Below are 13,135 nucleotides of genomic sequence, written 5' to 3' on the forward strand. Positions count from 1 at the left end.
TTAATTATCGCCCGCTGGAGCTCCCGGCACTGTATCACTTTAGGTGACTTGATTTAAGGAGATACACTTTTCGAAATTACACTCTTCAACTTTCATAAGGGCTTGCATATCGCCAAGTAATGCAGTTCTCTCGCTGTGCCTGTCGTGTACGAAACTTCGCACTTTACGCTTTCAATATTAACTTGATATAAAACGCATGCAATTCTCGAACGCGTTTGAAATCGGTTCAAGCAATAAATTCATTTTACGTACGTTTCCATTATAATCACTCTACACTAATCATTAATGTTATTCACCGTTTGTTCTTTTACGTTAGAATTACAAGATTTTTAACTAGTATTAATGAAGAAGTAATATTAAACAAACGTGCGAATAAACATACCCGCGGAAACAAGTTGTTTTTTTATATAAATGATTTTACTCAATTGGCAATAATATCCGACAGTTTATTCTCTCTGCAATAACTGCACACTTATGTATCATTTAATTTGCGCGAATGCAGTTTTAGTTTGGAGTATTTCAATGATATGGAATAAAAGCAAATCAACAGTTGTTAAAATTTATATCAGATGTGCATCACATGTCTTTCTATAGGTAAAATCATTGCAGTCCATAAAATAGCACAGTGGCCAATTTTTTATTTCTAAAAAGAAAATTTTTGAAATATATATGTTAATAGTTTGGTAATTCATGAAAATATAGATACAATATTGTATTCGCATATTATATGTCTCGATATAATCAATTCCACTATTAAAATTCAAAGCAAATTATATATTTATAATATTATGTACCTCGCAGATATAACAGGGATAATACGGATAATTTTATTTTCATCCATTAATTATACCACAACTAGAAGATAATGATATTCCACCGACAAAACACGGTGTAACGGCGATTTATTGAAATTCGGCGGACGCTTGTACATGCTAATTAACGGCGCAAATTATTATTCTACGTGTCGGGCGAACGGTAAAGGCCGAGTTTAAGGCGGTCCCCGGACTTCGCAAATTAATACTGGCTGCACTCCATCGTATTAAGCAGTCCCTGCAGCTTTGTATCCTTTGTCAATACGATTCCTCGGCTACTGGCCGTACACACCGCAGGATTCCGTAGCGCTGTTGACCGTAGTGTAAATCGATATCTCGTGCCGTTCTTCAGATAGAGCGCGCCGTTTCACGAGATTAGATCCGGCGCCAGGGTCGAATGTAAATCCCGAATACATTTGCGGGAAATGAGACCCTCCGTGGCCGCTATCTGCTCGCGTCCGGCCGCGCGTGCGGCTTGCCCAATTTATTTTTCATGCCCACTTAAAGTCCACTACGTTTTGCTTACTGAGGACGCGAGGCGCGATCTGTGATGCTTTACCGCAAAAAACGGCCACTTTCATCCGGCAGTAAATTATCACTTTCGCCCCCTGTCTTCGGGGCGGCGCTTATCGCATAGAGTCTCACACCGTGAACCGAAAGCGGTGAAGGATTCCTCTATTTTACGGCCGAGCGGACTACGCTCCTCTCGATACGTCGAAGTTGTTCGCGCGGGGAGCAAATGGTCGAACAAGCGCCGCCGCTTTTCTCCGACAATTAGTGTGATAAATCCCCGGATGGGCATCGAGGAGCCTTGGCATTTTGTACGAGTACGTACCGGTCACGATGGCCGCGCATTCCACACAGGAAAGCGCTTTCTTAGAAGGAGAAATTACATTTGCCCTTGAATGCGTCGGAATTATCACGTTCACTATTCCAGCCTACCGGCGATTTTTTCAGCGACTCAAAAGCCGAGGCAGCTTTTTAAGACGCAGGTACCGGGCACAGCCCTCGTCCAACACCTGCCAGTCGAAGGTCACGATGTTCACGAGGAAAGACTTGACTATCGCATCCGGCATTCGCGATTATTCACAGCCGACTGTGGGAGTTGTCGCGTGAAATTAGATCACGACGCGTGAACTTTCTAGGACAAAAGGGTCTCTAATGGCGAGCGTACGCATTCGAACCGAAAACTAGTAGACGTGAATGCACGTGCTGAAGGGAATAATTCCCATGTCATCTGTATTCAAAACAGATTCTATACAGATCAAGAAGAGAAGAGCTTCTCGAACAATAGGTGTAATGTACAAGAAAAATCAATATTGATGCGTTAAAATATGGATATTTTACGGCGGTTTTCACGTCAGTATTTCTTAACTTGAAATTTATGTTGTCTGCATTGTTATACAAAATGTCTTCTAAATTATTGTTAAATTAAAAGACAGCGTTAAAGCATAAAACGCTGAAGGGCCAATTAAAATCTGAGAGAACCAGTGCTTTCGATATTTTTTAAACGCGAGATTCTCCGTCTTGTTTTAAAAGCAAAATTAGTTTTAATGTTGGGTACGAGGTAACGATGAATAACTTTCATTAGAAACTGATTAATGACGTAATGAAGAAATCCGAGTATACAGAACCATCTTTTATACCCCGTGCTGGATAAACCCATGTCCTAGTTTAAGAGTTAATTAAAATGGCACTCTTTCCCCGCAAGTAATGGATTTGTGATTAATCTCGCCTTTCTTTTCTGACAGATCATTCATTAGATTACATAAATCTATCTTTATTATCGCATCAATTCGCGCGCTGCTTTCACTTTGAGGCCATTCGAGAAAAGAATCATTAAAGTCAACCGGGTTACCGCGGTTCGATCTCCCACGTTTTATCTCCGATCGTATTTATTCAACCATCACAAGTTGCAACTTCTTTTTTTTTTTCTTCAAAATCCGCTCCATTATCCGCTGCGATAGTCTATTAAAAACGTCAATGCTCCGAGATAAAGAGTTTTCTATGCCGGCGAAGACCGTCCAGGGTCTCGAAACAGGTGAAAGAGAGAATCTGTACCTTCCTCCGCGGAAGGATCTTATCGATTTAATTAACGCATCCACGGCGACGCAACGAACCGTCGGGTTAGCCAGGGTGGGCAATTTTTAACCCCATCTTCGCCATTACGGCGTCGCCCGTTGATGCCGGGGCGCGCGCCTCGTACGAAACCAGGCCGGCCGGGGGGGCATTATGGCCGTCATATTTTCCGTGGCGGTCCATTGTGCAGCCGCGTACGATGTGCAACGGAATATGCATATGAATGACCATGCAGATTCGCCGTTTGTTTTATTATCTTGGCGCGCTCGTAAGTGTATCTGCATTATGCAACGACTAATAGGGGTAATGGGCAACGTGATTACCCCTAGCGCCGTGCATTACTTTCGGCTCATACTTGCCGCGCGAGTTTCTGTTACGAGACGGAATGAATGTGCGGCGTTTAGCATTATGCAACCCGATATGTCAGCCGCGAGCAGATCGCCGCTTAAAATTTTCTTTCGCCCGCCTCGAAGGTATTTATCGTCGTCGTATCACGCCGGCGGGAGTCCGGCAGCGTTTTCGGGATTACGCCGGGCGAGACCTCGATTGTCGGTAAATATACGCAGATGAGATTCAGAATTGTTTTGCATAAACCAGTTTAATTAAAGTGCTTTAAACCGCGTTCCGTGGAAATTCGGAATCAGATCTTTATACATTTGCGTTTCCTTGTGATCCCCTGTGATCCTTCGCCCTCGGGAAAAGATGCCCGATGCTTGGAATGTGTCTTGTACAAGACGGCGATCGCTAATCTCGCGATTTTAATAACTTAACGGATTAACGTCTCGTAATCGTGGTTATATCCTTATTAACGGGCGTCTCGAGAGAAACGTCCGCTTTTTGTCCTCTTAATCGATAAAATAACGTTCACTTACATGCTTTGCTGCGCAGATCCCAGATTTTTAAAGTCCGATCATAACTTCCGGTAACTACTTTCGACGGCTCGCCAAGAAACTTTGCCGCCATCACCTTCGCGCAGTGGCCCGTGAGTGTATGCTGAAACAAAAATATGAAGATTCATTTATGTGAATATCTCGAATACAGCGCAGATAAAATACACACACACGCTTATATGAACAAATAGATCAATAAACTCAGAAAACTTTTCAAGATGATAATCTCGCGAGTATTGTTCAACGTAGAAAACAAAACATTATTTTAACATTCTTTTTTCCTCTGTTATAAATTAATTTCAACGTTTATAAACAATATGTAATAATAACATTTTATATATGTAATAATAATTTTATCTGCAGGCCAGTTTTTATATAAAATAGTTAAATTTATTTGAATAATTGAAAGAGTATCAATTTATCTCATTTCTATTTTATTTAATATATTTTTATTTTATTTAATACATTATTTTTTATTTAGATACACTTGTTTGCGACAAATAAATGGAAAAACCTGTTATTCTTTTCGCGATACCAATTTCAACTAAAACACGAGTTGCAAAGGGCAATTAAAATATATTATTCGCATCACGAATTCGCGCTGTTATAAACTATTTTGTTTAAATACAATTTGAAAGCGTTAGAGTCATTGGCGCTTTGCAACTGGAGTCCTGAACTTTAAACAGGGACTTGTTAGATCGAGCACCGGCTTTCATAAGTTGATTTTCTCTCTTCTACTTTCGAGTTTAGCTCTGCTCCGAGCATCGACGTGTTCGAAATGAGAAATGAATGTAGCTGCAAGGGGCGGAAGCAGACCGACGGTATAAAGCGTGCGTTTCCAACGGAATAGTACGTCATCCTTTAACGGTAACAAGAAAAGAGTTCGATTTCATTATTACCTTCATATTGAGTTGGACAAGAAAACTCGACTGGCGTCGTAGTTCCCTTTATATTCCTGACATTCGTTTACGAACACTTGAATGCGAAATAAATTTATCAAAAATTACATCAACAGTATAGCTTACGTGACCGTAATGATCGTCACAATGCGAACGTAATATAGGTATTACGATTAAAAATATTGTTAAATATCCCAAGGGATATTTGTTGCCGTTGACATGATGTCAACGACAATTGTTCCGTCTCTCTTTACTCCAAGCGTTTTTGTCCCGAACGTGCATTAAACCCGTATGTTGACGTCCATGGTGGCCCATTTTACGAGCAATATTTTTTTTTTTTCAATCACGAGCTACGCCCGATATTCTAGGGTTCTCTTATCAAAGTTTTTGGAAACGATATACATTTGATGGTTCTCCATTTTTTTGCAGCACCAGCTCCAAAACCTGAGTTCTTTCATTTCGAAACGGAATTTTTATCTCCTGCTCATTGATTTATGCAAAATACTACGCTCTCTTTCACTCTCCCCATCTCTTTATTTCTCCAGTGTATAAATCACCGTGGCAGAGATTAGCTATACATTATTATAATCATGAACAGGAAGTATTAGAATATTCGTAACAACGTAAAGTTAATTACGTTCAGGCGTACCCTAACGATTGCTTGTCGATAAGGAATTTGCCAGCGAAGTGCTACTATCGGCCGGCACTTTACGAGTGAATAAATTTTTCAATGACAGCATGTATCCCGCGTTATATATTTATCGTATCCCGCATTAATGGCGCAAACTGCTAATGAAATTTCAAGGATGATATACGGAGTTCTCGTGCCCTAAGACCACGGGCTTAATGGGCACGTGGGGGGGGAGTAATTCAAAAATGGGCGACGAGCACTCGCGCTAATGTCGGAGTCTGAGTTTTACGAGTTAATAAATTACTAAGCGTGGGGCGATGCATTCTTTGTTTCAATGTTGACGCGACGTATTTGCGACGTGCGTGTCTACGACGGCAATAAAATTATCAAATGATATATGTAGCACTTACACGGTTACGTAAACAGCGGCTGAAATCTGAAGAGCAACGTCGGTCCCGGTATCGACGGGGCCGCTTTACAAATCAATCAAGCCGCGCGACGAACCCGCCACGGGTTGTGTGATTTAATGACTGCCAGCGCCTTCCGCGTGCACGCTTGCACATCGTCGTTAAATGAAATTCTGAAGTTATCTCATATACGCTCCACTCGTTCCTTTTTCTCCCGTCGCGTCGCCGTTTAATGGTGAAGAATTCAAGCGTGACGTCGACAAGGGGAGGTGCGGCGAAAGCGACTCAAGGGCTCTTCCGTGTAAGAGAGAAGAGACGTTAAAAAGAAGACTTCGCCAATTTTAAGGTGCGCGGCGCCGGAAGCTAGCACGCTCTTGAAAAATGTCCTAATGTAAATTAATGGCCCGGAAGTTTAGCTGGAAGGGCTATAACGTGAAAGAAACACAGGTAGAAGTGCGGCCTTCCCGCCCGGCCTTATACGAGCTGCAGGAGAACTTTACCCTCTTTCGCACAGATGCCGAAGGAAGAGGCCGAAGAAAGTGCACCATAATCTAAGGATGTCGAGAACTTTGCCGAAAGTGTGCGACGGCGAGTCGTTTCTCCCGTTAAACGTTAAACGGCTGAATGGACTTTACTTTCAATCGCTTTGTGTGTCCAGTTAAGAATGACAATGGCACAACACAGATGCAAAAGAATGTGATTTTCATGCGCTTTTCGTGAAACGATATCATAATGGAAAGTGGGTATATCAACAATTATAAATCTCTGCTAACGATTATAAAAAAAAGACACAAAAATTAAATTTTAGAAAAAACTATTTTAAAAAATAACCATCAAGTTTGCAGCAAAAATTCTTCCAAGAAATTCATTCTCATCTAAAAGAAACGTATATTTCAAATTTAAGCAAAGCTCTTTTTTGAAGTTTAATCTTGTTCTATAGGTATTTTGAAGTTCGTTTATCTTAATGCACAAATTTTCTTTCACAAATTTTATGATACACGTACACACAGAGAGCTTTTTACGAGTGAACTTCTGAAGAAGTAACTCAATTTATTGCACACTTTTAACATGCTAGTAACGTTTTACTACTGTGCTCTTTCTTGCTTTCTTACACTAAATAATTTTTTTTTTTTAATGTTTCTAAATCTCTTATATTATTACAAAGAAGTTTATATTTTAACTTAATGAAATAGATCAATATTATTTTTGCGCTTTAATTCTCGATAATTTTCAAAATTACAATAACGCGTGTAAAAATTAAACGTTTTTCCAATTTCATAATAATACAAAAATCTTTTATTGTAATGTCTTCTGTGTAGTTGTACGTGCAATGGAAACTATATTCAAACCATATTAAATAAATTCACAATAACAATATTAATTCTATTGTACGCAAACACGAATTGAGGTAATTCGAGATTACAGGCGAAATGCGGAACGCGACCATAGAGCTGGGAAGTTTATTAATGCGAATATTCGAAAAGCCGTCGTAATCCAGCAGCCTCGCATACGAATTATTATATTTCTTCGATGACAAGGGATCGTAATGAATTTCGTGAAGGATAAACTTATCTAATCACGTATCCGCGACATTGTCACGTACATGTGACGCCTGGCGCGCGATAAATATATCTCATGTATCCGTCGTATATAATAATATTATCATGTGACATAACATTCGAAGTACCCACATCAAAGAAGAAACGATAGAGTGCTTTAGCGTCAAAATGCGGCCGGGGAAGCTCTAACAATCCGCGTGCGACGCGGTTTACAGTAGCGTCTCCGAGAGTTCTTTGCCGCCGTGCATAAACTCGAAAGACGCCAAACGACGTCAATCCGCTCAGATGTTAAATGTTGAACGCCCATAAAGCTAACTCTAAAAGCGTACGTGGTTGTAGAAAGTATTCTGATTTCTAGAGAAAACCGCGGAGTCGATAATTTCTAAAAAATTCATACATTAAATTTAAATTTAATTCCCTACACGAATATTCCCAAGCGACAGGAGAGGGACGACTTTTCATGAAAATTGGAAGTACGTGCTGAAAAATTAAGCAATAGAGGAAAAAGATGACTTCGAATAAAATTTTCATTCAAGAGGAGGCTCAAATTCACCGTGCAATTTGCGCACGTATGACATATTATTGACGTTTATAAAAATTGTTATCGTTTGCCAGAAAAACAATTATTTGCAAATAGTAGAATAAACTTGCCGATAGTTCTGGCTGTGCAATAGCGGATTTTAGTATTCAAATAAATACTTCACGTGTGATTTTATATATTTTCTAGTTTTTCGAATTAAAAAAACTTATAGCACATAGTTGAGACATTGTCTTTAAACTTCTAATTGCTGGTGTGAGTTGGTTCTATAAATACGTTGAAATACGTGAATTATATGCCGGGGAGATTCTTTCTACATCGGTGCGGCGAGAATCATCCTGGGAAGGTACACACCGGGATTTAAGGAATACGCGGTTGATATCGTCTTTTTACGATGCACCGGCCAAGTCGCCGGTGAAGTACGCGTGTGGTGTATGTACACCCGGTGTGCTTCTGCGCAATAAAAGCATAAACTTCTTCATAGTCTTAGTGCTCCATCGAGGGTAGAACAGTAATGCGGCCAGCGGGAGAAAAAGAGCAGCAGAGAGACGGAGGGAGTGAGATCCCTCAAGTTATACGGGGCTTCAATTAAAGTCGGTAAAAAGAGCGGCGGGGAAGCTTCCTGGAAAGCAACTAGCGACCCATGTTTTATGGCCGTTGCACTCGCACTGTTTTTGAAGCGTATGTGCGGACGAATTGCCACCGAAAACACATTTTCAAGGGTGGTCGAACATTCGGATATATATACGGCGTCGTACTTAACTTATTAGCTATCGCTATCGGTGGTGGTTTCACCCTCTCTCTCTCTCTCTCTTTCTCTGTCCCTCCCCTCTCCCCCGCACCCTTGAATATGATGTACTTGCTAATCTCACGCTTGATCTCTATTGCCGCTCGTTAATTTCAGTAACATAGTTATTACCGAGAGACGCTGTGCTCGTTCCTGTAAAAACTTCCAAGATTCTAAATGAAGACGAAGTGTACATATTCTCGTATAATCATGATAAATATCTCTTCCAAGAAATTCATATAAAAAGCATGCGTTAGCTGGAAAAATTATTGGATAATGTCAAGTTCTGGAAACGCATGTAAGTAAAAGCACTTTCCCTTCCACGAAAATGATTTATATTTACACATATGCACGGAAAAGAACGAATTTCTTTATATATTGTAATAAATGAACATAAATGAATCGCTTTCAAATAATAGTATATATTTAATCAATATAATAAACATCTTAGATCGGAAGTTACGTACTTCTCGCCCACATACTTCATGAATATCATTTTCAAAAAATAAGTACTATAGTATTTCTCTCATAAATCAACACCAGCTGACTCGCCGTCGCCTGCGGCATCTCATGATCCAGTCAGACGCTTTATCTCTTAGGATCGTCTAGTGTAGCTTTACTGCGATAGAAATGATTGACTAGATGAACATACAGTCTAGTTAAGAAGTTCTAGTCTAAGAGGAAACTTTCGAGCAGTATTTCAATTGAGTGCTGAATACTTCAATTTTATAATTTCATATAAAATATATTTAAGTGGATAACATTATTTCAGTGAACAAAAATGTTTTAGAAAGTTGTAGTGTTCTATTTTTTATCATCTTAATTGTACATTAATTTAGAATTCTGGCTTAACGTTTTATTTTCTATATTTTTAAATAAAATTTTAAATTTAATAAGAAAAATTGGCAGATATGTTTAAATGCAAGCCACTTTGAATTAAAAAAACAAACTAAAAAAGGGAAAAAGGCTTTGAATGCCTCCGTTCTCTGTGCAGTTGTTTCGGCTCTCGTTTGCAGAATTCATGCATACGCTTCGATGCGCTTTGCAGCGGTTCAAAAAGGGAAAGCGTTAATCGCGGGGCACAAGGTAACTCACTCGCGCGAAGAGTTAATCACATTTGATAATCTTGATAAATATTAAGAACATTAATTACAAATTGACATATTTTATTCATAAAATTCAAATATACAAACAATGTTTGCCATAATTAATAATAGGCAGAATTGCAATTATATGTTATTATCGTGTATTTTCTGCTATTCTCTCGCGTAATGACAATTAAAACTCCGCATTGTAAATACTAACGTATAATTTCATGACAATTTTGTATACCTACGACAAATATGTTGTGAAGTCACGAATAATAACATGCATTATTTAAATTATCGGCTAATAACGCGCTCGTTTCTCGTACATTTGTTCTGTAGTTATGTCGATTAACAGATCAATGAATCATTATGATTTAGTGACTATTTAATTTCTTTATCGTATAATAAAAGCTTGAATGAAATATTAATAGTAATGTTACAATTTTATAAAAAAAAAAAAAGATTTATTATTTCTCATATAACAAATAGAAGTATTGATTTTCACGTATTACAATCAGTAGTTTGTTTCAGAGAAAGAGAATAAAAAAAACATTTGTCAGTATTAACACACACACACACACACACACACACACACACACACACACACACACACACACACACACACAGGAAATTTTCTATTTGAATCTTTTGTGGACACTGTTGGCTAATGCCGCACTCTTTCGCGGAGCGTTGTCCGGCCGCGAGTTCCGTAATCTTGGGATTTATGTAACAATATTACATACATACCTCCTATTTAAACCAAACATAAACACGTATTACACAAGCCGTATTACGTGGTCATTGTAACAGTTAAGGTGTGTGCACTTGGCGGCCACTATGTCCCCCGAAGAACTCATGTCCACGTTAAACTCGCATATGAAAGCACACAACGACACAACGCGCCGCGGCGCGGAGTTAAGCAAATCAGAAGTCGTCCCCTTCCTGGCAAACATTTACCGATACCTTCGCGGAAAGCGTCTCGCATCGCGGGACATGAGAAACTTATATGCCTCGCTCTAAGCAACTGTTTATACATAGTAGAATGCTTGCACGCGAGTCGGGCACGTCAGCTATACGGCGTTCTCATCGTTCCTCACTGCCACTTCGTTAGTACGGGCTCGGGCTCGCGCTGGCGCGTGTGTTTCCGCGAAGCGAAGTATGCCCCTTGTCTTATCGTCACACCATAATTACGTCCATCCGTGACGGCCGGATTCCGTTTTGATTTGCCGCGAACGACCTTGCGACCATCGTCGTCCCGACTCGGCGAAAAGGCAAGTCGACCGTAAAATGCATGCCGTGCCTCCCGATTAGCGATATTCTAAACGAGCCAGCAAAAACACGCGGCATTTAACGTACGGAGTAAACATCGTGCCGATTGCCATATCGGCTTGTTATGTTCGCGTTGAACATAAAGTTTTGATGCGACAAATTACACGGATGGCTGAGTAAACGATCCTACCGTATACGCATAGATGACTATTATAACCGTTGCATGCAATCGGACAAAATATGTAGGAATAATTTAGTTTTGAAAATATTGGCCTTTCAATAATAAAAGAGAACGGATATTTGGCTAAATATGATATATGCGCTGCAGATAAAAAAATAGCATTAAAAAAAATGTATTATACTTTTTTAAATGTAGTTTTTCCATACAATAATTAGTTTCTTCGATAAAATGATAATCTTAATATGAATTGAGTTCTAATTGCGGGGAAAATTTGCAAACCAAATGTTTTACAGATATACTTATATCAAAAAAATTGCAGAAAACTTCTTGCATCTTTTTTGTAATTATTATAATTATTGTATACGATATTACATTCTCAATCACTACTGCAGACATAAAAAATGCAATATCACTTTTTATCTTAAAATAATATCTCAAAATTTTATTAATTCTTTGAAATTGTAATCTCTCTCTCTCTCTCTCTCTCTCTCTCTCTCTCTCTCTCTCTCTTTCTCTTGCTTATATTGATAACCTTCTTAAATGTCTAACTGTAAAACTTATACACGAATTAACGAACATTATTTTACCATTAAATAACCATAATTGAGACCATAATTACTTTATATGATGTAATGCAATATTTTAAATTATGTGCATGTTTATTTAATACTATTTTACTTAGTACACAATATTTTTATTTAATACTAATCCAGAAAAAATGAGGCTAAGAAGAGTTTCACGAAAGTAAAAGTAGAATATGTTACTAGATCATAGCAAACGATAAACTTATAAGATAATTAGTTTTTTTGCATATATGAATTACCCGACATGCATGCATTTGTACATTTAGGTATCACGAGGAAATACGATGCAATGCTCATCATGATTTAATGCGAACTGGGCACGCCAAGTTTTTGTATCGCAACTTGGTGTTGCTACTTGCGCGAATTCTGCAGTTGCAGTTGGAGTTGAACTGGTAACACTCAGCCATATATTTGACTAGCTGCATAAATTTTCCATCTGTTCCCGAGTGCGATGTTATTCATCTTATTTTTTGGGGGGAGAGAAAGAAAGAGGACACGGTACTCTTCGTTGTGTCACAGTGGCTAACGCTAGGGTGGACACGTGTATACGTGCCGTAGGTGGAAGATACAATTATATATTGACGTTCAAATAGAAATATTACTACAAAGTTTCATTGCCGTTATCCAACGTCAGATTCTCAAGCTGAAATTAGACCCTTTTAAAACTCATCTTAACGGCTGCATGGCACGGCAATGGCGATTCTTTTCTCGATATAATTACAGACGGCGGCAAACAACAACTTTTCGACGCGAAATATCAGCACGAAACCGTCGAAGGGTCAAAGCCGAACTCCAATTAACCCTGGCCGCGCCGCTTGTGCCGGCGCTATTCGATTTCTATGGATATAAATGCCGTTAGTCGCCGTTAAACGCGGGTTCTGAATATGTATTTATATCCCCCGGCTACGAGGAAACGGAAGGTAATGTACTCGGGGGATCGTAACAGCGTAGACTGGAATTTTAGACTTCCGGATCGACTTTTATCGAGGAAGTCCGTCGACGCTTGAGAACAGTACTTTAACCTTGAGACCGCTAAACAGCGTGAAACAGTGTCGGCGCGCATTCCCCGGCTCGCACGCGAAAGAATTTGGACACGGGCGCAGTTATGTCGCGCGTACAGATCGACGACAATCTTTCGCGCACGTGGACGCCGCGACGCGCCGCACAACGCTGCTACGTATTCAATATTAATGGGCCTATAGGATTCTAATAGGTAAACGCTTTAAGAAAATGCACATAACATTACATGATATATGCATCCATAATACAGGCACGCACTATGATGCTTTATCTCATTGTATTTTCTTGCGCGGCGCTGTATACATTACACGTTAATGTAAACCACTTTAGTGCTGTCATACGGTAACGACAGGCGGAATGATGAATTGATAAGCGCGCAGGTTATACCTGC

The 13,135-nt window shown here is 39.4% G+C and overlaps 1 protein-coding gene across 4 annotated transcripts in view; it reads right to left on the reverse strand.

Moving 5' to 3' along the window:
• LOC105832555 (autophagy-related protein 16-1) overlaps positions 1–13,135 on the reverse strand; it is a 413,425-nt gene that overhangs the window by 27,877 nt on the left and 372,413 nt on the right. For all 4 annotated transcript variants that reach the window (XM_012673629.3, XM_036288132.1, XM_036288133.1 and 1 more), the window contains one exon: positions 3,764–3,884. In XM_012673629.3, coding sequence (XP_012529083.1) covers positions 3,764–3,884 — 121 coding nt within the window. The remainder of the gene's footprint in view (positions 1–3,763; positions 3,885–13,135) is intronic.

Source organism: Monomorium pharaonis, chromosome 6 (genome assembly GCF_013373865.1).
Source record: "Monomorium pharaonis isolate MP-MQ-018 chromosome 6, ASM1337386v2, whole genome shotgun sequence".
Taxonomy (NCBI): Eukaryota; Metazoa; Arthropoda; class Insecta; order Hymenoptera; family Formicidae; genus Monomorium; species Monomorium pharaonis.